The sequence below is a fragment of the Oryctolagus cuniculus genome, chromosome 16 (assembly GCF_964237555.1).
Source record: "Oryctolagus cuniculus chromosome 16, mOryCun1.1, whole genome shotgun sequence".
In the NCBI taxonomy this organism is placed as follows: Eukaryota; Metazoa; Chordata; class Mammalia; order Lagomorpha; family Leporidae; genus Oryctolagus; species Oryctolagus cuniculus.
The window spans coordinates 64672887-64696627 of record NC_091447.1 but is presented as its reverse complement, the minus strand read 5'-3'; the positions used below and the strand labels follow the sequence as shown (position 1 = coordinate 64696627).

The following is a 23741-nucleotide window of genomic DNA, read 5'->3' as shown; positions in this document are numbered from 1 at the left end:
ACTGGGGTTTGTGCCTCTCAGCGATGGTCCAGTCTCTTGTAGGTCACACTGAGGGCATCAGAGAGGCCTGGAGGCTTGCCTAAGGCTCTCTGGAAGATGGCCCTGGCCTCTCCTCCACCCTTCCTAGGCTCATTCTTTTCGCTGACCTCACTCAGGGTTAAGAAAACTTCAGTCAGAGCCACTGACCACTTCATAAGCCTCAGCCTCTGAGGTATTTGACAACTCAACCACTAACTGTGGAAGTGATTTTTTCTTGGTTCTCTCCCTGATTTTATTTCTATTGTGTCTGCTTCCCCATTTCTGGGTGCTGCTTCTTTGGAAGATTTCTATTTGTGCCTTAGATGTTTATGTTCCTCGTGGTTCTGTCTCTGGTCTCAATTTCTGGGTGATCTCATTCAGTCCGGTGGCTTCTAATACCTCCACACTGACGAGTCTCATTTCTTAAGCCATAGCTCACCATCCCTCCATGTCCAACTAGTTTCTTGACATCTACCTTTGGATTTGCCAAAGATAACTTCACACTCACTATGTCCACAATTAATCTCATCTCACATTCACTTACCTGGAGTTACCTTTTGACTCATCTCTCACATCCTGATTTTTCAAGAGTCTTGCTCTTCCACTGCCACAGTCAGGTTGCCACTGGTCTCCCTGGCCATTTTCCCTAGCCTAGATTCCACCCTGCAGTGTGCTCACTCTAACTCACTTAACTAATATTGATCTCAATAAAGATAAAGTCCAAAATCTATACTTTTGAGTATGATACCTCTCACTACCTTGTCCTATTCTCACCCTGTGTTCCACACACACTTTATGGGACTGGGAACTCCCCAAGAGCTGGGACAAGTCAGTTTAACAAACATGGAACATTCATGTTAAGTGCTGAGGTACAAGGATGACTAAAACAGTATCCAGAGACTAGACTACACCCAAAGTGGGTGCAGAGGAGGGGGAAGAGAGAAGTAAAAGAGGAACTTCAATCTAGAAATGGTAGGGCTCACACTGGAGGGAGTTACACTGCCATCGACATTGCTCCCACCTTCCACCTAAGCTGTCAACTACTGCTTAATTAACATGAAGGACATGTTTTAATTGTACTTGAGCGCAAAAAGCTTGTTTCCATATCACATTAATTTTTAAAAAGGTTTTCATACCTCTTTTTGATTTTTCTGCCTCCCTTTCTGGATTGGATCTTTTATCCAGATTATCAAAGCAATTCAGGTAGTGAAACTAGTCAGCTTTGACACTCTCATCTCTCAGATCCCTGCCATCAAGTCGGCTACATTTTAAGATTGCTTCCTTCTGATCACTTCTTCCCTCTTACTGCATGGCAACCACTCTGTGTACTGAAACATCTTCCTGACACCTTCCTGTCTGTACAGGCCACCACCTGAAAATAGGTGCTAAGTGCATTTTCCTAATGTCTTGATGTGTTTACTTCAGTTTGGGTCTCTACTCCTCAGTAAGTTAAATTCTAGCTCTTATCAATTTTGGATCCAGCCAACCGTCCAGCTTTTCTACCTAGGGTACAACACATAGAAAACCTTGTCCGGGCAGGCCTTGCACTTTCCTAAGTCAAACAGTGAGCCCATCTCGCCTGTCTTCACCATCTATTAAAATCCTACTCATTCTTCACAGCCCTGCTCAGACAGGATTGCGGATAACAAAGGACAAGAGCTTTTGAGTTGCTGAGGCCAGGTGTTCTCATGTGCAACAGGGAGATCATTCATTCTTCTATCATGAAGTCATGGTACAAAGTAAATAAATAACATCTGCAAAGTTCTTGGCCCAGTTATCTCCCCCTCGCTACCCCACTAACAACATTCATCGAAACAAAATTCACACAAATGGGAGTTTCTGTAAAAATTTATTTGACCAAAATGTAGAAAAAGTGATACCATTACATATGATACAGTTGCAAGAATCTAAAGAAAGTGTGGGTTTTATTCCATTGCACAATTGGCTAGTGTATCTCCTGGGTAGTGTGATGCTTAATAATAAATAGAAGTGAAGGGCAGGGGTTCAGGTAAGCTAGAAGCAGGGTGCTTTTTAGTCAGAATTGTAAACTTGAATTGGCCCCCACACTGTCGGAGAATATGGAATGTTTCAGCTCTGAGATGTTAACCGATAAAGCAGAAATGTAAGAAAGTGAAAATGTGCAGCTGCTGTCTACCAAATACTCCATATCCAGTTTAATCAGGAGTTTCTTGGTCTTTTTATTAACTTGGTCCTGAAGAAGGAACTCCAAAGTCCTAGATTCAGAAAATCCTCACTTTGCAATTCCCTCAAGTATGGAGATGACATGAAGCCAGTAACTTTTCTGGCTACCAGACAGGCCTCTTCTGCCTAATACTGTGTTAACAGGAAAAAAAAAAAAAAAAACAAAACAAAACAAAAAACTCGCTCAGTTTATTGGTGATGAGCAGCCTTCTGATATGGCTGACCTGAACAGGACTGAACTTCATACTCATGGCAGACAAACATGGGTCATCGTTGGCACAAGGCACCTGCTCCTCAGAGAAGGATAACTAGGAGAAAAGCATAACCTCAAGGAACTATCCAGAAAATCCTTGGGAAAATTATGGTGACCACTCCCCAAGCACTCTCATGCTGGCTGCTCAGAGAATGTTATTTCTGCACAGTGGAGTGTGGAGAAGGGCCAGAGCGATTAGGTTGATCTGTGGTTTACGACTTCCCACAATAGCCCTTTTTTTTTCCCCCTGCTCTGGATGGAAAATCCCCACCCATTTTAATGTGACAGTCACCAGCTTCCTGTGGTCTCACAACAGGGGTCCAGCATTTTAAATCAACCCATGACTAGACAGATTATGTAGAGTCTGTGTTCTCAAAAAATCGGGGGGAGGGGGGTTGTCTATTTGCCCAGGAACCAAATGCTCTCAGTCTTTTAGAGAGGATGCTTGGTAGGAAATACCCTGCCTATCTTAGGAATACATGCAACTTCAGGCTAAAAATAGAGCTGAAAAAGCTGGTGCCATTTGGAAGGAAAAAAAAAAAAAAAAGGAAGGCATTGGATTGAACTGGTGCTCAAAGCTTCTCTGATATATAAAATATTTGGTCACGTATTCTTAATTGGCTTGACATATCCAGCAAAGCAAAGATGCAATAACAATAGGAATGTCTTACAAGAGAAGACAAACACGTGGAACCCTGTGGTCTCTGCTGGCACGAGGCTCTTCGGTTTGGGTTATATACAGTTAAGTTCGTTTAGCGTCTGGTCCAGTGTCTGATGTAAGCCCACGTTCTCTTCTTTTGCCTGGGCGAGTTTTTCTGGTGAGGATTGAGAGGGGGGTAAAAATAAGTTAATAAGCATCTACGTTCAAGGAAAACAAATGATGGCAGAGAAAAGTCCTTTTCATTGGAAGTATAGCAGAACACCATGGAATAACAGGGATCAGATCCCAAATTGGAGGGTCAGGATTGTAAGGTAAAATACAGGCTGTCTAGTTAAACTGAATTTCAGATAAGCCACAAATAATACTTTCGTATGTAAAGTCTATCCCAACTGTTGCTTGAGATGTACTTATGCCAAAAGAAATGACTCACTCCCTACCTGAAATTCAAATTTTACATAACATCCTGTTATTTTTGTTTGCGAAATATGGCAAACCTCCAGTTACAGGGCACCTGAATTTATGCCCCAGGTGTATCACTGAAATAAGCCATTGACCCTTTCTGGCTCTCAAGTTTCTCCACCTGTCAAATGGGGTCCACAGTATCAGTGTGGTATGGGATTATGAAGAACCCATGGAAACTGCTTCAGCACCTAAGATTTCCACGTTAGATAAAACTAATTCAATACACTTCTTCCCAGGACCTGTGAATTAGTCTCCGAGAGCCAAGCCATGGGTAAGCAAACACAATCCTGCAACCCTTGCTTCCTTTGGAGGTCCTGGGAATGCCTGTTTAAATTCCAGGCATAATTGTGTTAATGTGTCTTGGCTCCACAGCAAGGCAGTCAGCCCCAGGGTAAATGCAACAAGACTGAACTTTAAGCCAGACTACAGACACACTCTGAAGTGATGGGACTCATGAAATGAACCACCACCACCACCACCACCACAAACAAGATGCCACTGAAAGCAATGCATGGCGAAGCAGGAGGCAGAACTGGTTTGCAGTGAGTGGGGACAGATAAGGGGCAAGGCCAGCACTTGTTAAAATACTGGAGGAAAGCAAAGAGCCTCATAAAAGGTGATATGGTCAGCCTGGAAATTTTCAGAAAGCAAAAAAAAAAAAAAAAAAAAAAAAAAAGTGCAAAAGATGGCTGCCTTTCTACTATTTCTACTATTCATTTGACAAGGCATTGAGACCCTGACCTGGAAGGATTCCATCAGAGAATCCATCCACCCACCTAGCCTGGATGAACAGGTGTTAAGTGAATGCCCCCTACGGTGAGAGCCAATTTCTCCATGAGCTCATTGGATCCTTCCAATAACTTGCAGCTTCACCTTTGTTTTGCAGAGAAGCTACATAGTATCGTTCAAGGTTGCACAGTGAACTGTGTTAGAGAGCTAGGCAGCACTGAAACTCAGGTGTCCTTTTGTCTACACAGCCTGACTGCACTTCACCTTGACACCTGGCTTCTCTGGTGTCTATTTTGTTGATAGGTCTTGAGAGGGAAAGACCTTTCCCTTGAAAGGTGGATTTTTTTTTTTTTTACCCTGGAGAATCAGAACATAAACTCTACACCGGCAGGAAAGCTCCATTAACACCAATCTTTGTCAATGAAGACCTGCTTAAGCGCTTAGGTAGCATAACTGGATAGGCCGGGCTGTGGAGTCATTTCAAAGGGCGGAGGTGGCAAATTTCTGGAAAAAATCCCAGGGACAGATACACAGAGCAAACCAAACAACTCCTCCCACCACCCCCACAGCCTCCCTTCTCCAGGGGTGGGACATACGTATGCCAGTACATGAGGCCAACAGTTGATGCCAAGTTCAGGTTGGAAGGCAGTTAGAACAGGATGAAGGGGCAGGTGCAAAGGTGTGGGCAGTTTAGGGAGCTGTATTTTTGGAGGAATGAGCATAAAGAAGAATTGAGACAGAGGTTGCCACCTGAATTACAAAAGTATAGGACGAGGCACGACAAGCTAGTGTCCCAGATGAATGATCTAATTGGAGATTTTCACGTCTGGCAGATGTGACTTGGATCAAAAGTCATTTCCAGGAGCTGGCCCTGTGGCACAGCCAGCTAAGCTTCCACCTGCAGTGCTGGCATCCCACATGGGTGCCGGTTCTAGTCCTGACTGCTCCACTTCCAATCTAGCTCTCTGCTCTGGCCTGGGAAAGCAGTGGAAGATGGCTCAAGTCCTTGGGCCCCTGCACCTGCATGGGAGACCCAGAAGAAGCTCCTAGCTTCAGATTGACACAGCTCCGGCTGTTGCGGCCATCTGGGGAGTGAACCAGCAGATGGAAGACCTCTCTCTCTCTCTGTCTCTCCCTCTGTCTGTAATTCTGCCTCTCAAATAAATAAATCTTTAAGGGCAGAGGGTATGGAGGTGAACTCTCTCCCAGGACTAGGAGCTTCATGAAGGTTCCCATGAAGGAGTGAAGACACAGGGAACCCCAAGTCCCCCTTCTGAGCATTAACAGAACAAAAGAGACCAAGACGGCTGTGAGAATTCATAGCTCCAATCCCATTCAAGCGCAGGCTCCTGTTAAACCCAGGCCTGCTGGCTTTTGCAAGTTCTGCCGATTTCTTTTGAAGCTGCCAAAGAGGTTTATGGGGATCAGGCTCCATTCAAAACCAATTGCTATTTAAGGAAAAACTATTGGCACGCAGATTGCAGCTAGCTAAGTGAGGCGAGCTCACGGCCAAGTTGGCTGTCGTCTTTCACGGCTTTGGCAAAGCATTTTGGGAGTGAGAAAAGCCGAAGCGCCCACGTTTTGGTTTCAGCCATGGTCAAGGGCACACAGCTTGGGCACCCTAGCTGCCTTTTCAGAGATGGACAGCTTATATCACGGAGAGCATGGTCCAGCACCTGGCTGAGAGCCTTGAACTTGAACTTCCTTGTGCAGAGCTCATCCATAGGGTGGAGGAAGAAAGCTTTAGGAGAAAGAGGTACAGGGGATAGAACACGAGGTGGTCGGAATGGAGTGCTGTGGATGAGTGAGGAGAGGAAGACAGAAACAAGGGAAGAGGCTGGCACTGTGGTGTAGCAGGTAAAGCTGTCACCTGCAGTGCCAGCATCCCATATGGGTGCTGGTTCAAGTCCTGGCGGCTCCACTTCCCATCCAGCTCCCTGCTATGGCCTGGGAAAGCAGTAGAAGATGGCCCAAGTCCTTGGGCCCCTGCACCTGAGTGGGAGACCTGGAAGAAACTCCTGGCTCCTGGCTTCGGATTGGCCTTGCTCTGGCCATTGGCAGCCATTTGGGGAGTGAAGCAGTGGATGGAATACCTCTCTCTCTCTCTACCTCTCTCTGTAACTCTGCCTTTCAAATTAATAAATAAATCTTTAAAAAAAAAAAAAGGAAAAGAAAGAAGAGGCAACAATACAGCATGAACTAGGAGCAAGTCATGCACTAGGTAATACACATTATTTAAAAAAAAAAAAAAAGCCACCACAGAAGATCTCCACAGGGCACTCAGCCACAGCGAACCTTTGCAAGGGTGACCTGAGAGGGACACAGCATTTCCCACCAACCCTTGCTCCTGGGTAATTAGCTCTGATTTCCAATGACGTCACCCCGTCCAAAGGTTAGACTCCAGACTGGGGCATTTTCCCTTATATGGAAGCCTCATTCCCCAAATCAAACACTGGAGCGCAGGATCTGAGGGGTGAGCTTTGTCTCCTTTCCTGATGAGGAGACTGTGAAATGTCGTGGGAACCCCATGATTCTCGAATCCTCCCCCGGCACCCCCCTCCCCATCTCCTCTGGCTATCTCGCGGACGGAGATTTTTACAAATTGGAACTCTTTGAGAAATTCCCAGCTACGTGGGCACCAGGCTCGCAGATCGGATAGAGTCTTTCTGGAAGTCACTACATTCTCTAGGTTTTTTTTTCTTGTTTTCTCAGATTGTGATAAGCTTGGAGCTCTCTGGGAGAGAACTCTCTATAAAAATGCCAGGCATTTAAAAAAAAATACCAAAAATGCAAAGCATCTCTGAAAAATAAGCAACCCGCAGAAAATTCTAAAGACTTCCTCCTTGTGCACTTGATTTTTTCCAGGCAAACAAAAGCCCAGCTCAACCCGGGCCACAGACCCACAGACCCAAGGGGAGCTCGGCCAGCTCCCCGTGGCTCTGTCAGCCGGGGCAGGGAGGGAGGCATGGCAACTTTGAGCTGGTCCATCCCTACCTTCCAGGTCATCGATGGTCTTTTCCAGTTTGGCGACCGTTCTCTCTGCAAATTCCGCGCGTGTCTCGGCCTGTGGAAGAAGACAGAGTCCATACCCATTATTCTAGAGCCATCCCCGGGAGAGGCTTGGAACCAGCGGCTGGCCAGCCCCTGAGCTCACCTCTTTCAGCTTGTCGGACAGAAGTTTAATTTCTTCTTCGTATTTATCTTCCTTTTCAGAATACTATGGGAGAAACCAAAATACTGGCTTTTAAAAAGAAGCAGGGGGGAAAAAAAGCATCTAAGAAGGGAGGTTCCCTATTCCTAGAAGAAAGGGGTGTATAAGATTCTTTGGGGGCCAGCGCCGTGGCATAGCTGGTGAAGCCACTGCCTGCAGTGCGGGCATCCCACGTGAGCGCCGGTTCAAGTTCCAGCTGCTCCACTTCCGATCCAGCTCTCTGCTGTGGCCTGGGAAATCAGTAGAAGATGGCCCAAGTCCTTGGGCCCCTGCACCTGCGTGGGAGACCCGGAAGAAGCTCCTGGCTCCTAGCTTTGACCTGGCCCAGTCCTGGCCATTGTGGCCATTTTGGGGAGTGAACCAATAGATGGAAGACCTCGCTCTCTCTCTCTCTCGGTCTGTAACTCTATCTCTCAAATAAATAAATCTTTAAAAATAATCCTACTTTAACAATGAACTAAGGGTGCCACAGAAAAGCCAATCCCACTTCCAACACCTGCTGTTCCTCGCCTCTCTCTGCCTCAGTTTGTCCCTCCATAAAATGGGCAAGGTGCCTCCTTCCCAGGGCAACCATGAAACAGGTGAAGAAGGCACTTTGAGAACTGAGCCGGGGACCAGCCAAGATGATGAGATGGCGTTTCCATAGGCACCTGGAGATGAGGCGCATGTGTGGGGCCTCCATTCAGAACCCAGTTCCCCATGCACTTTGGCGAGTGCAAAAGGCACCAACTCCCGCAAACCTCACCCAGGGCCCCTGGGCAGTCACCAACCTTCTCAGAGGCGGCCTCCAGCGACTTCAGATTATTGGTGACATTCTTGAGCTCTTCTTCAAGATCGCCACATTTTCTGCCCAAGAAAAATTTTATTTTAATTTTGGTATCTCATCCTCCCTGACAGCAGGCAATTCTCCCCTACAAAGAAAAGTTTCAAAAGGCGAAACCCACATTGCCCTGGGGGCTTCTGGAAGGAATGCAGGGGGAAAAAAAAGGATTTTCTATTTTTTTTCTGATCCCTAGGACTGTGTAGTTATTATCAAAGCCCCATCACCCCGGGCAGGCCCAGGAGTTCTGTGGAGGGTTTGCTAAGCAGCCCCTGGGCTTCCGCCAAGGGCTGAAGCAAGATTGTGAAATCCAGGCTGGATGAGGCAGGCTCCGGAAGGGGTTAAGAACGAGGGGGTGGGGGGAGAGAGAGGGAGAGAGGGAGAGAGAGAGAGAGAGAGGGGAGCTGGGATTCCTCATCCCCAGGAGAGAGGCATTTATTTTATCAATATATATACATATTTTTTGTCTGCTGGAACTTATAGGATGCTCAGCTCCCCCACCTCAGGAATGTTATCACTGCCAAATACTGACATCAGCAGCCAAGAATTTAAACAAGGATGGGTGGGAGTGGGGGTGGGGGGCGGGGCAGTCTCCTTGGGATAGCCTCTCTGGGAAAAAAGGACCGAGAGCTTCCTCCCGCCCGCCCAGTGAGCTCTGTGAACATGTGGGCAATGCTTCCCAGTCTGCTGAGCTGCCAAGTCCCGGAGGTCCCTCCCTGCACTGTCCCCCACCCCAGCCCACCTGAGCACAGAGCCCATTCCCAACAGAAGCCACTCAGTGGCTGGGCCAGACCCCTGGGGGCCCACCCTGGGACTCACAGCTCAGACACCTCGGCTCGCTCTTCCGCCCTTTCCAGCTCGCCTTCCAGGATGACCAACTTCCGGGCTACCTGTGCACGGAGAGAGGAAAAATAAAAAAAAAAGGCCGCCCCCTGCAGCTGACCCAGCTCTCCCCCAGCATGCACCGGGCCCCATTCTACTCACTCTCAGTCCCCGGGGTGGGGTGGGGGGGCGCACACAAGAAAAGGAAGAAAGAAAGGGCTGGGGGTATCAGCATCTTGCATGCTTTCTAGATTGTTCCAGAACACCCAGCGAAAGGACAGAAGCGAGTTAGGGGCAGCCCCAGCATCCCAGGACGCCAGAGCCCACAGAAGGACCCACCAGGAGCTTTCTCCCGGCCGCCGCCGCCGCTCACTCACCTCCTCGTACTTGCGGTCCGCCTCCTCCGCAATGTGCTTGGCTTCTTTTAGTTGCATCTCTTGGATTTCCATCTTCTCCTCATCTTTCATGGCCCGGTTTTCGATCACCTTCATTCCCCTGCAAAGAGGCAACCCCGCACACCCCCACAAGGCACACGCCCGTCAACGACCGCCATCCGCGCCCGCCCCTCCGCCATGAGCAGCACGAGGGAGGCCTGGCCGACAACCAGGGAGCCTCCATAGGTCTCATCCCGCCCCTCCCCACCGCCAGCCGCTGCCACCCGGTTCACAGCCCACCCATGGGAACCGAGTGCTGGGCACCGCTCTCAGAGCCGTAATGGTACATTCTGGAACCGGATGGGAGCTGCAGGGAGCCGCTCCCACTGGAAGGGTTCCCTATACAGCAGTGTGTGGGAACCAGGATGAGCTACGGCAGGAAGCCCCAGGTGAGCAGCAGGTGCAAGGCTGAGCGTCCCTGCTCTGAGAAAGAATCCCCCAATCTGAAGCTTGCTTTTTCTATTTTTTAAGGTTTCATTTATTTGAGAGGCAGAGTTAAAAGACAGAGAGAGAAAGGGAGAGGTTTTCCATCCACCGGGTCACTCTCCAAATGGTCACAGCGGCCAGAGCTGGGCCAATCCAAAGCCAGGAGCTTATTCCGAGTCTCCCATGCGGGTACAGGGGCCCAAGTACTTGGGCCATCTTCCACTGCTTTCCCAGGCCACAGCACAGAGCTGGATCAGAAGTGGAGCAGCTAGGATTCGAACCCGCGCCCATATGGGATGCCGGCACTGCAGGCGGCGCCTTTACCCTCTATGCCACAGCACCGGCCCCAATCCGATGCTTTCTGAGCAGTGACCCGATGCCACAAAGAGAGAATTCCACCCCTGATCTCATGAAATAACGGGTTGCACTCAGAACACAGGTGGCCCAAAAAGGCTTGTCTAACATGGCCTTCAAGCTATGGACCACAGGTGTACTTGGAACGTAAAATGGATTTCAGATTCAAGCTTGGGTCCCGCACTCCGCCGAGATATCTCAGGTCTATGCAGATATTCCAAAATCTCAAAGTCACTGGAAACCCAGATCCAAAGCTTTTCTGGTCCCAAGCATTCTCGGAGATGGGACACGTGACCCACCCATACCGACCAGGTGAGGGTGCAGAGAAGGGCAGAACTGAAGCTGTCATGGCAATTTGGGAAAGCGGGCATAGCTGGCCTTGTGCTATGACTCGGCTGATGGGCCAAGAAATGAGTAACAGGCCGACGCTATGGCATAGTAGGCTAAGCCTCTGCCTGTGGTGCCCACATCCCATACGGGCACCAGTTTGAGTCTTGGCTGCTCCACTTCTGATCCAATTCCCTGCTGATGGCCTGGGAAAGCAGTGGAAGCAAAATGGCCCAAGTGCTTGGGCCTCTGCACCTGCGTGGGAGACCCAGAGGAAGCTTCAGGCTCCTGGCTTTGGTCTGGCCAAGTCTTGGCCATTGCAGCCATCTGGGGAGTGAACCAGCAGATGAAAGATCTCTCTCTCTTTCTCTCTAACTCTGTCTTTCAAATAAATACAATGAATCTTGAAGAAAAAAAAAAAAAACCAGCATTGAGTATTTCTGAAGAAGTCTATGTTGGAAACAGCACAGGGGATGGATCAAGTGACAACCTGATGTGATGTGTGGCAGCTACATAAGGACCACTGGCCCAGCCCACTCCATCACCTCACAACGAACCCATTTACTAGCACACAGAGGCCACTGCTTGTGGGACTTCATACAATCCACCCTCAGTCCTGCTGAGCAAGGCATGACAGAGAGCAAGCCTGTTCTAACAGCCAGGGCAGGGGCCAGAGCAGTGGTGTAGCGGGTAAAGCCGCTGCCTGCAGTGCCAGCATCCCATATGGTCACTGGTTCGAGTCCCAGCTGCTCCATTTCCGATCCAGTTCTCTGCTATGGCCTGGGAAAGCAGTGGAAGATGGCCCAAGTCCTTGGGCCCCTGCACCCACGTGGGAGACCTGGAAGAAGCTCCTGGCTCCTGACTTTGGATTCGCACAGCACCAGCTGTTGCAGCCAATCGAGGAGTGAACCAGTGGATGGAAGACCCCCTACTCTGTGTAACTCTGACTTTCAAGTAAATAAATAAATACATTTTTAAAAAAATGACAGGGCAGCCCACTAGAGGCCCTCAACACAGCATGAGCGCCCCGGGGGGCTACACCGCCAGTGGTGAGTACACTACAGACACGAGGGTTAGTGTATTCTGTTGTCACCAGCCAAGAGCCTGAAGCCTCCCTGATGGCATCATGGACAATCATCAGTGCACATGGCCCATTGATCACCTGTGCACATGGCCTGTCCATCATCAGTGCACACAGCCCATTCCAGGTGTTTTTTTTTTTTTTTTTTTTTTTTTTTTTTTTGACAGGCAGAGTGGACAGTGAGAGAGAGAGAGACAGAGAGAAAGGTCTTCCTTTTCCATTGGTTCACCCCTTAATGGCTGCTGCAGCCAGCGCGCTGTGGCCAGTGCACTGCGCTGATCCGAAGCCAAGAGCCAGGTGCTTTTCCTGGTCTCCCATGCGGGTGCAAGGCCCAAGTACTTGGGCCATCCTCCACTGCACTCCCGGGCCACAGCACAGAGCTGGACAGGAAGAGGAGCAACCAGGACAGAATCTGGCGCCCCGACCGGGACTAGAACTCGGTGTGCCGGCGCTGCAGGCAGAGGGTTAGCCTATTGAGCCACGGTGCTGGCCACCACTCCAGTTTTTATTTCCTCTCTTTTGCCTTTCCCGGCCTATTGGAAGTGTGTCTTCATGACCACCATGATGATCGACTTTCTCTACCAACAGCGTGACAGTTTTCAAAGCACGGCCACACATGTGTATGTACCAGGGTCCATTAATAAGTTAGCAGAAGGGGCCGGTGCTGTGGCGCAGCAAAAAGCCGCCACCTGTGACACCGGCATCCCATGTGGGTGCTGGTTTGAGTCCCGGCTGCTCCTCTTCCGGTCCAGCTCTTGCTGTGGCCTGGGAAAGCAGTGGAAGATGGCCCAGTACTTGGGCCCCTGCACCCACGTGGAGAGACCTAGAGGAAGCTCCTGTCTCCTGGCTTCAGCCTGGCCCAGCTCCAGCTGTTGTGTCCATGTGGGGAATGAACCAGCAGATGGAAGATCTCCCTCTCTGTAACTCTGCCTTTCAAATAAATCAAATAAACTTTTTTTTTAAAAAAAGAAGTAGAAAATGGAATTAAAAGATAAGCTCATCTTTGTGTATAAAATTTCTTTTCTTATTTTTATTTATTTTTTTTTTGGGACAGGCATAGTTAGACAGAGAGAGAGACAGAAAGGTCTTCCTTCCATTGGTTTACCCCCTAAATGGCCACTACGGCTGGAGCGCTGTGCCGATCTGAAGCCAGGAGCCAGGTGCTTCCTCCTGGTCTCCCATGCAGGTGCAGGGGTCCAAGCACTTGGGCCATCCTCCACTGCCCTCCCAGGCCACAGCAGAGAGCTGGCCTGGAAGAGGGGCAACCGGGACAGAATCCGGTACCCCAACTGGGACTAGGACCCGGGGTGGCAGCACCACAGGCGGAGGATTAGCCAAGAGAACCACGGCGCTGGCCTTTGTATATAAAATTTCAAAGCCCATGCATAGAGGTAATCTTCAAAAATTCATGAGAAAGGCCTATTATCGAAAAACTATGTATGAATTAAATTTTTTAAAACATTTTTATTTCTTTGCGAGGCAGAGAGAAAGAGAAAGCCCATTGCCTGGTTTAATCCCCAAATGCCTCCAACAACCAGGGTAGGGCTGAGACTGAAGCCAGGGGCCGGGAACTCCATCCGGGTCTCCCACGCGTGGACGGCAGGCACCTAGGCAGTTGAGTCCTCATTGCTGCCTCCCAGGCTGTGCACCAGCAGGGAGCGGGGCCAGGGGCGGAGCCAGGGGTCAAAACCCCAGGCTCTTTGATTCCTCGGTTGCCTTAACCACCAGGCCAAACACCCATCCCTGAAAACATTTTTCAGCCCCAAAATAAACATCTTTCCATTCCATTGTCCCAGGGAACTTCCTGAGGTACCCTCCCCGTGGACAAGCCCTTCCCCCACTGCCCAGGAGGCGGGTGGTGCTCTCCCCACTTGCCAGCCGCTGCCAAGGTCAAGGTCAAGGCGCTCTCACCTCTCGCTCTCATCCGCAGCCTTCTCCGCCTCTTCCAGTTTCTGCAGGGCGGTGGCCAGCCGCTCCTGAGCTCTGTCCAACTCCTCCTCCACGAGCTGGATGCGCCGATTTAGAGCTGCCACATCGCCCTCAGCCTGGGGGAGAGGACCCGGATGCAGTGTTAAGAAGGAAAATCCACCCCTCTACACCTCCTCAGCTAAGCCCGGCCCCTAAGGAATCCACTCTCTGGTCTGCAGAACAGGTGGCATACCCCACCCAGCAGAGGGTAAGAGACAAATTTGTTACAGTTAGTTTGTGTCAATTCAAAGAGTGATGCTAAAACGAAGCAAGACAAGCCAAGTGTGCCCTTGGCTTGGAGACAACAGATCCGACCTCAGCATCGGATGGCATGTCCCGGGAAAATGGCAAGGTAAGTCCAAGAACAGGCATGCTGGCCACAGGATGAGCTGGCTGGGCAGGGGCAGCCCAGCTGGGACATTTTGCGAGGTCTGGTTGAAGACGAGATGGGACAATGATAAGGTATCACGTGTGGGGCAGTGGGTTAAGCTGTTTCGATCCCCGGCATCCTATTTGGGCACCAGTTCCAATCCTGGCTGCTCTGCTTCCAATCCAGCTCCCTGCTAATGTGCAAAGCAGCAGAAGATGACCCAAGTCCTTGGGCCCCTGCACCTGCGTGGGAGACCCAGATGGAGCTCCTGGCTCCCAGCCCCTCCCATCTCAGCCCTTTCGGGGGGACTGAACCAACCCTCAGAGTGGAAGATCTGTCACTCTGCCGTTTAAGTAAATGAAATCAATTTTCTCTACCATAATAACCAATAAGGTGTGAGGAAGGGAAGCAAACTTGCTGACAAAGAGTGCTCGGAGCTTTTTCCAGAGTGTTTTCCCCTATGAAGGAGGAAATCCAGGGCTGTGTGAAAAAGCAGGAAATCCAAAAGTCACAAAGTGCTGCGTCAGAATCCTGGCTTTGCCACTTTTGTGGCCACGTGACACTGATAGCCCACAGCCTGACTCCTCCCCCAAGGGCTGAGAGGGCTGCAAGGCATAGCTGGCCCCTGGCTGGGGGGAGAGAGGGGCAGTAAAGACCAGAGAAGGGCCGTTCTTGCTCTCAAAGTTTGACCTCATTTGAAACTTCATACCCATTTTATAGATGGGAACCCTCAAGGGCTCAGTGACTCACAGCTGGTGAGGAATGACTTCCTGAGCCCCAAGCCAGGTTCTTCCCTTATCTGCCCCTGTAGGGCCCTTAAGACCTAGTCAAATGGGACTGAATCCAGGGAGGCAGCAAAGGCACCAGGACAATAAAATAATCGGTGCAGCCGGTGGTGGCGTCGCTTGGGCCATCTGCACCCCATATTGGAGTCCTGGCTACTCCACACTTCTGATCCAGCTCCCTGCTAATGCGCCTGGGAAAGCAGCAGGTGATGACCCAAGTACTTGGGGCCCTGCCACCCACATGGGAGACCTGGATTGCATTCCGTTCCTAAGCGCCTGGCTTCTGCCTCACCCAGCTCCAGCTGTTGCAAGCATCTGCAGAATCAAGTAGCTGGTGGGAGCTCTCTCTCTCTGCCTCTCAAAAAATAAATTTATCTTGGCGCAAAAGAACTCTAAAAAAATTCACACCTAGAAGGGGATCTTCCAAACATTCATGGATGGATTTCCAATTTTTTTTCCCCTCCCAGAATACACTTAGATTTCGACCCCATTCTCCGCTAACTTTTGGAAGTGGCCGCGTCTGTGGCGGGCACACTGCACACCCAGATACTTGGTAGTCATCTGGGGACTCCACCCCTTCCTGCAATCAAAGCCTTCCACAGGCTACAAAGGATTTTCCTTATAAGGTAAAAGAGGCTTGCAGCATGCATGTGGCAAAGGAACAGGAAGATGTCGGTTAATCACACACAAAAATCTAACCGAAACCAGCTGTTGGGAGGCGGGCCCAGAACTCTGCCACCCGCCTGGCTTTCTCCACCAGACGGACACAGAGTGGATTTTTTTTTTCCTTCTGGATTCTCCTGACCCACAGAGGGAAACAGGCTCTGTAGAAGAGCCCTTCACTTTCCCAAAAGATAAAATAAAATCGCTCGGCTCTCTTCCCCCTGCCTGTCCCAACTCCAGGAATCCTGGCTCCCCAAGGAGGGCCACTCTGAGGCCACAGTAATTGTCCCCCAGCGAGATGCCCCGATGAGCTCAGAGGGAGGGTCAGGCCTATGAGAGCAGCCAGAGCAGCTACTGTTGGTGGCTCCCAGCCGGATTCTGCTGCGTCTTCCAGCCAAAGCGGCATTTATAGAATTAAACCCCGGCCACCCCGGCCACCCGGGCCAATGCTGAAGCGGCTCTGGCCAGGACACTGTGCAGACCTACACCCGGCCAGGGCCATGTGGCAGCTTCTCTCAACTCCCCGAGTCGCCCCCGACCCAGACTGCGACCCCAGGCGAGAGAAGGGGGGTCCCCCACAACTTTTCTTGCCTCTCTGTCTTTGCACCCAGGGTCTGTAGTCCCAGCCAAACTTCCTTTATCAGTCTGCTCTATCGGCCCCCTCTGGCCTCCTTTCCCATAGTGGAGGGCAGAGAGTAAGGCACAAAGTGAGCACCTACTGTATGCCGCACTGCACGCGGGGAGGCGCACTCCCCGAGGTTAAGCACCCGTAGGAGATGAGGTTAACACCCGCGGCTGTCCCAGCCCCCTCCCAGGAAGGGAGGGTCAGGGGATGGAGGTGGGGGGGGGGGCTGGAGAGGTTCCCTCCTTTCAGACCTAGTTTTCCGCGGCGCGCACCAGAGGTAAACAGTAGGCGCTCAAACGACCCCCGCACGAACCTCCCAGGAGAACGCTCTGCAGGAAGGCGGAGGTCCCGCGGGCCCCGTTCCCGCAGGGGCCAGCTGGAGGGAGTAAGGCCGGCTGGCAGGCGGCTGCGGGCAGGACTTCCGCGTTGCCGCCGCGCCCGGTGGAACCGGCTGGGTGGGCGAAGCCGGGAAGCCGAGAGAACGTGCGACGCCCCCGCCCCAAGTCGCCCCGGGCCGGGCCAACCCCAGACAATGGGAACCGCTCGCCGCGTCCAGCCTCGCTCCCCGCCTGGAGGTCCGGCGGCCGGGGCCTCCGCCATCCCCCAGGCCCGGGATCCCCAGCCAAGCGCGCGCCCCGTGCGCCCCCTCCCCACACCCTTCCCGCCTCTCCACCCAGGGGGGATCGCGAACCCCCGGCGCCCCATCCCCCCCATTTCCCGCTCGGCCAGCCCCGCCCGACCCGGATGCGGCGCCCCCTCCCCCGTCCCAGGCCCCAGCGCGAGGATGGCGGCGCGGGAACGCAGGATCGGCCGTGGGTCTGGGGGATGGGGGGTGTGCAGATCTGCGATCCGGGACACTGCAGGGCGCCGGGGCGGGGGGAGGGGGCCACTACCAGGGGCGGGGGGTGCGGTGAGGTCGGCGGCAGCGGCGGGCGGGGAGCGCGCGCGCGCGCGGCGCCGGCACCGGGGGAAGAAAGGAGGGCGCGGGGCCGGGGCGCGCGGGGCCGGGAGGGGCTCTCACTTTCTCGCGCCGCTCGCGCTCGCCGTCCAGCTCCCGCTGTAGGCCCTGCGCGCGGTCCTCCGCCTCGTCCGCCTGCTGCTGCAGGGCCTGGATCTTGCGTTTCACCGCCTCCAGCGAGTTGAGGCCGGCCATGGCGCGGAGGCGCGGAGCGCACGCAGCGGGGCGCTCGGCTGGGCTGGGCTGGGCTCGGTCCGGCTCCGGCGAGAGCTGCAGCAGCCGCGCCCCGGCCCCGCGAGCCTTTGCCTGCGCCGCCGGGGCCGCCCCCGCCTCTCCCCGCCCCCCGGGCCGGGCCGCCGACTGGGGCGATGAGGTCACCGGGCCGGGCGGCCGACGTCAGCACCGCTGGGGGAGGGTCTGACGTGGGCACCGCTGGCCGCCGCCGCTGGAAAGGGCCCCTTTTCGGGACTTATTTGGAGAAAGCGCCGGGAGGCGCCGCCCCCCGCGCGCCGCTGCCTCCTCGCGTTCCCCACCCCGGGCGCTTCCCGCCTGGCCGGCCCTGCGGGCGCCGGGCTACCGCACACGCACGTCGGAGGCCTTCTTCTCGCTCAGGTCCAGTTTCTCCTGCGCGTCCCTGAGCTCCTCACAGTGCTTGTCCAGCTCGTCCTCCGCGCCTTTCAGCTTCTTCTGCAGATGCGCCAGCTCCTCTTCCACCTGGGGCACAGCGGGTGCGGGTGTGTGTGTGGGGGGTGCATCAGCCTAGTGACACCCCCCCCAACAGCCGCCCTTTCTCTCTCTGGGCCTCAGTTTCCCCGTCTGGATCACCGGGTCCTGAGGCTCCGGCTGTGTGGCCCTTCTTGGCGAATCTACGATCCCCCTTTTGCAGGAGACACACACAGCGGGGACGTCACCCCCACTCCCCAACTCCGCCCAGGTGGAGGGGGGTTCAGCGCAAAGACGGGGCTCATTTCTCGAGGCCTGGACACCCCAGCCTCTTCCCCATGCTCAGCCATTCTCGCTCATACAAGTGCCCAGGGACACTCTGCCCTCCCTCCTCCTACAACCTGCTGTGGCTCCCCATTGCGCGAGGCCAGGCCTCTCAGACTGGCCCACCAACTTCATACCTGCTGCCTCCCTCCTGCCCGACTTTTTTTTTTTTTTTTTGACAGGCAGAGTGGACAGTGAGAGAGAGAGACAGAGAGAAAGGTCTTCCTTTGCCTTTGGTTCACCCTCCAATGGCCGCCGCGGCCGGCGTGCTGGGGCCCACGCACCGCGCTGATCCGATGGCAGGAGCCAGGTACTTCTCCTGGTCTCCCATGGGGTGCAGGGCCCAAGCACTAGGGCCATCCTCCACTGCACTCCCTGGCCATAGCAGAGAGCTGGCCTGGAAGAGGGGCAACCGGGACAGAATCCGGCGCCCCTACCGGGACTAGAACCCGGTGTGCCTGCGCCGCTAGGTGGAGGATTAGCCTGTTGAGCCGCGGCGCTGGCCCCTGCCCGACTTCTAACAGAGACCTGGACTCCTCAGGGACTGCTTTCCTTGAAGACTGGGGGTACAGAGTTTCTGTACTTCTGGCTTGTGTGCAGCCCTGGTCTACGAAGCTCCTGTAACCTCTCCTTGGACCCCTCCTGCGGCCCCTGGCCCCCAGGCCCTGGGCTGGGGTGGTCTTGCTCTGGCCTGAGTTCTGGGTTGACCTCTGCTCCCTGGATGGGTAGGCAAAGCCCCCCTCCCCCCCCCCCCCCCAAGCACGGGACCCTGCCTTATTCTGCTTCCTCACAGCAGGCCGCCCAGAGAGGGACAGTGACTTGCCCCAGGTCACACAGGGCACTTAATCCCATTAGGGACTAAATGCTTGTAGCCAACACCCCCCACCCCCAATTGATGTGATGGGAATTGGAGTTGGGGTGGGACTTTGGGAGGTGGTTAGGGTTAGGCGAGGTCAGGGGGTGCAGCCCTCTGTCTTACAAGGAGAGGCAAGTCCAGCCCCCAGCTCCGGTTCCCAGTCCCCAGCTCCGCACTGCTGCACACCCTGGGAGGCAGCAGGTGCTGGCTCAAGTGCTTGGGCCCCCGCCACCCACGTGGGAGACCTGGGTGGAGCTCCTGGCTTCTGGCTTCAGCCTGGCCCAGCCCTGCCCCACCTGTCGTGGGCATTTGGGTGTTTGATTGTTCCTCTCTCTCTCTCTCTCTCTCTCTCTCTCCCTCCCTCTGTGTCATCTGACTTCTCTTTAGGGATTGCTGAACGTCCCATTGCTGAGTTGCAGGGTGGGGGCAGGGAGGGGCGCCACAGCTCATGCCAAGGTCAGGGTCTACAGGGGCTGACTGGGAAGCCTTGCCTCCCAGAGTCTGGGCTATGTGGTCCCAGTTCCTGTTCTGGCCTCAGCTTCTCTATCTGCAGAATGGAAGCCTGGAGGCGGCAGGGGTGAGCACCCTGGGGGCTGTGCTTCCGCCTTGACGGAGATAAATGAGTCTGTTTCTATAAAGATTTTTTGCAGGTCACCCTGACTCCCTTCCAGATCTGCAGAGTGCAGCATTTATGGAGCGCTGACTGTATCCCCTAGCTGGGGGCTCTCCTAACACAGAGTGGGAGCAAATCGGACTCTGTCGAGCTCATCGGGGCAGGGAGATGATTTGGAGTTTTGACAGCTTTGGGGGCAACGTTTGGACAAGAACAGGTGTGGACTGGAATAAGGCAGGGGGCTAGCAAATATGTAGGATGGGGGTGAGCATTTGGCTTAGCGGTTCTCTCCCTCTCTGTGTGTGTCTGCCTCTCCCTCTCTGTAACTCTACCTTTCAAATAAATAAATACATCTTTAAAAAAAATAACAATAGATGGTCCCAGGCATGCTCTAGACGTCCTCATTGAAGGTCCATGTCACAGAAGGGGAAACTGAGGCCCTTAAAGGGGAAGTGACTTTGCCAGGGTCACGCATCTGGGGAATTTGAATCCTTAAATCATACACGGATTGCAAAGCCAGTTGGTGTGGCCGCCGGCAGGTGGTACAACCTCCCACCCTCCCCCGACCTGCTGCGGGGAGGGGGCCAAGAGCCAGCGCCCACCCCCACTGCTGTGGGCCTGCCTCTGGTCCAGGCCCGGCCTCTGTCCCTCCTGTTGCTGCTTGCTCTGTTTCTGTCTCTCCTCTGGTCCAGGGCACTGCTGGGGCCCCCCAGGAAGCTGGGGTCAGCAGACGCCCCCGTGCTAACCCTTCTGGATGTTTGTGGAGTGAATCAAAAACCCCCTCCCAAATCCTGCAGAGGCGGGGAGGGGGGGAAGGGAGTTAAGTAAGACTGGCATAAATTGAGTTCTGGGCTGGTGAGTGAGCCACACAGTCCCGCTGGGGCCTCAGCCTCCCTGTGCCTACATTGGCCAGGCAGGGACAGGGCTGGGGCAGGATGTGGGATCAAAGGTCAACAGCAGCGGATGCTTCTGACCTGGGCGGGGAGTGGGCAGGAAGTGGCCAGGCTGGGCCTTGGTCCTGTTCCCACACGGCGCTGGTCATATGGGGACTTGGCTGCAGTATCTCCCAGGGTCAGGCTGGCCCCAGTCCCCACTATCTCCAGCCTCCTGTAGCACGAGGCACTTTAGGTAAGTTGAGTCCCAGACCACTGGAGAGAACAGAGCCCTATCAGTCACTCACCCTTTAGTGAGAATTAGAGCCGAAACTTTGCTTTCCACTGAATCTCTGGCTAAACGCCGTCAGGATGAGGGCACAGGGACGTGGGGAGGCTGGCAGGCCAGGGCCCCATCTGTGTTTGCCAGGGAAGGGAGGAGTTTGTGTGGGCAGTGCTGGGTGAGGCTGGCCGCTAGGGCAACCCTGGAACACTGGGGGATGGGCGGCCCCAGTCCAGTAGGGCGGGGCAGGAAGTCTTCCTCGATGACTCTGAGCTAGGCGCAGGGCCAAGGGCTCCACCTGCGCAGTCACCTGTCACACAGCTGCCACTTCCCCCAAGTCACACAGGCGGCCACCAAGAAGGCAGAGCGCCGAGGGCGTGGGTCCCAGGGTGCCTGGTGCCTGGGCTGGGCAGGGCAGGGGACTCCGTGTCGCGGTCCTGGGTGTCTCCCCGCGGTGGTGGGAGGGGGGCGCTTCCCGGAGCCCCTGTGGCTCCTAGGGCCTGGCGTTTGATCACTGACATCTGGCAGTGCCCCCAGCCTTGGCCCTGCTCAGCTCCAGACTCTGCTCACTGACCCTCTGGGGGCTCCTCCCTGTTCCCTCGAAGCCAGGGCCTCCTGGGTTAGCCCTGCCCTGCCGGGTGGCCCCCACCCACTGCCCCCTACCCCATCGGCAGAGGCACCCCAGACACGGGACCCATGAGATCTGAGGCTACCCCATAGCTTCCATCCCTGCCTCCAGACCTTGCCCCCCTCCCCAGCAGGCCCTGCAGGGGGTCCCAGCCGCCCCACCCTGCCCCCAGGTACAGCCACCCTCTCTGGGCAGTCGCTGGTGTGAGCTTGGTGGCGGCTCCTGTCACAGCTGGGGACGCCCTGTGCATGGGCACGCGGTCACCCCCCTGTCTACCCCGTGCACGTGCACACACACACACACACACACACAGGGTCCTGTGGGCTGTGTCCAGCCACCCCGCCCCGGCCTCCGGACGCCCTCTCAGGAAGCCAGCTGCCCCCTCATCTGGCTCGGCCACAGCCTCGGCCCCCTGCCCCCATGCCAGCCCTCACACTCCCAGATCTCTGTGACCTCACACCACCACCACCACCACCGCCGCCGCTTTCCCAGGCCAGGGAGAGCTAAACAGAGAGGGTGCCCGGCCTGCCTGGTGCAGCCCAGCACCGCCCAGCCGAGGCCACGGGCGCCTCACCTGCTTGCATCTGTCCTCGGCTGCCTTCCTGTCCGCCTCGGCCTGCTCGGCGCGGTCCACGGCGTTCTCCTTGTCCAGCTTCAACATCTGCATCTTCTTTCGGATGGCCTCCATGGCTGGGCGCTGCAGAGGCCGTGGCGCTGAGCGAGTGAGGCCGAGGGCAGGGGAGAGGCGCTTATAACCGGGCGGGCAGCTGGCGGTGCACCGCCCTCCTCCTGCCGCCGGGCCAGGCCGGGCGAGTCTCGGAGGAGGCGGCCCAAGCCCAGGCCACTGCCGGGCCAGCCGCCACTCGCTCCCGCGGGCCGACTCACTCACCGCCTCCCACAGCAGCCCTCGCCTTATTTGGGCCAGGGATTTTCTTCACGGCGTGGGTGGGGGCGGGGGAGGGAGAGGAGGCCTGTTACCTCTTCCATGTTTAAGCAGGTAACACACAGGTCCCTCGTGGGTGAGCGGCGGGGCCTGGGGTTGGGGTGGGGGGCTCAGTTTCCCCATTGTTGGGGGAGATAAGAAGGGCTGGTGTGGATCCTGCCTGTCAGTCAGGGTCAGGCCTTTGTCCCACCTCCTTCCCACCACCACCTCCAGGGAGCCTTCCTGGATTTCTCCCACCTTTTTCTAATGGGTCTCAGTCTCATCATGGTCTCCCCTCCGCCTTTCTTTCCCTGCCTGTCTGTGTCTCTCGGCAGCCTTCTTTGCCTCCGTCTGTCTCTGTCTCTGTCTGCCTTGCCTCCTGCGGCTTCACAACCAGCGGATCTGGGTTATCTTGCAGGAATTCTTGGGGTCCAGTGTCGTGGCTCAGCGGGTTAAGCCACCACCTGCAGCACCGGCATCCTCTTATGGACGCTGGTTCAAGTCCCGGCTGCTCCACTTCTCTTCCAGCTCCCTGCTAATGTGCCTGGGAGGCAGCAGAAGGTGGCCCAAGTGCTTGGGTCCCTGCACCCACATGGGAGACCTGGATGGAGCTCCTGGCTTCAGCCTGGCCAGCCTTGGCTGTTGCAGCCATCAGGGGAGTGAGCCAGCAGATGGAAGATCTCTCTCTCTCTCTCTCTCTCTCTCTCTCAGTAATTCTGCATTTCAAATAAATAACAAATAAATCTTAAAAATCTTAAAAAATAAAAGAATGAAATTCATGGAGCCCCAGGCAGTCCCAGGTTCCCTGCCTAGAACCTGCTGTGGCTCCCCAGTACCCACAAGAACAGGAAACAACCCAGGCTCCTGGACTCCCCCCTTGAGACTTCTGTTGCCCCAACTCTGCCCACACAGGGCCACCCCATCCCCATCCCAGGGCCTTTGCTTGTGCTGGCCCCCTGCCCCCCACAGTCTAAGGTGGGTTTCTCACAGCTGAGCCCTAGCATATCCCAAGGGATATGGGAGCTATTACTCTTTTTTTTTTTTTTTTTAAGATTTATTTATTTATCTGAGAGGTAGCGTTCCAGAGAGAAAGAGGTCTTCCATCCGCTGGTTCACTCCCCAGATGGCTGTAGCAGCTGATCCAAAGCCAGGAGCCAGGAGCTCAGTCCAGGTCTCCCACGCGGGTGCAGGGGCCCAAGCACTTGGGCCATAGCAGAGAAGAAGAGCAGCCGGGACTCGAACCAGCGCCCATATGGGAAGCTGACACTACAGGCAGGGGCATAGCCCACAACAACGCAGCGCTGGCCCTGGGAGCGATTACTCTTCTCATTATCATTTGCTCAGCGTTTTGGGATTGTCAGCTGCTTGGGGGTGGGGGCTGGGGGCTGGGCCTTGACCTTCTGAGTCCTTG

At 54.6% G+C, this 23741-nt stretch overlaps 1 protein-coding gene across 4 annotated transcripts; it reads right to left on the bottom strand.

Annotated features, from left to right (window-relative positions):
* Positions 1-1850: 1850 nt before the first annotated feature.
* On the bottom strand, positions 1851-22152 carry TPM4 (tropomyosin 4). Of its 4 annotated transcripts, none has more exons than XM_002722089.5 (9): positions 21983-22144; positions 17758-17883; positions 13712-13845; positions 9556-9673; positions 9176-9246; positions 8307-8382; positions 7480-7542; positions 7320-7389; positions 1851-3288 (listed from the first exon to the last, which is right to left on the bottom strand). In XM_002722089.5, the coding sequence occupies exons 1-9, from the start codon at positions 22094-22096 to the stop codon at positions 3206-3208; spliced, it is 855 nt and encodes a 284-aa protein (XP_002722135.1). In that variant the 5' UTR covers positions 22097-22144; the 3' UTR covers positions 1851-3205. The 4 variants fall into 4 exon arrangements, with proteins under 4 accessions (XP_002722135.1, XP_051691749.1, XP_008247543.2 ...); XM_008249321.4 differs by lacking the exon at positions 1851-3288 and adding an exon at positions 3604-6066 and having other exon boundaries at positions 21983-22152; XM_051835789.2 differs by lacking the exons at positions 17758-17883; positions 21983-22144 and adding an exon at positions 17233-17503.
* Positions 22153-23741: the final 1589 nt, after the last annotated feature.

What these genes read in the sequence shown, in the direction of transcription:
- TPM4 (XM_008249321.4), bottom strand. Translation starts at nt 22,096, where the DNA reads ATGGAGGCCATCCGAAAGAAGATGCAGATGTTGAAGCTGGACAAGGAG. An exon ending in GCGAGAAGAAGGCCTCCGAC is followed by an intron (nt 13,846 to 17,757) that starts GTGCGTGTGCGG and finishes CCTCTCCCCCAG; the next exon opens with GCTGAGGGCGATGTGGCAGC. An exon ending in CGAGCCGAGGTGTCTGAGCT is followed by an intron (nt 8,383 to 9,175) that starts GTGAGTCCCAGG and finishes TTTCTTGGGCAG; the next exon opens with AAAATGTGGCGATCTTGAAG.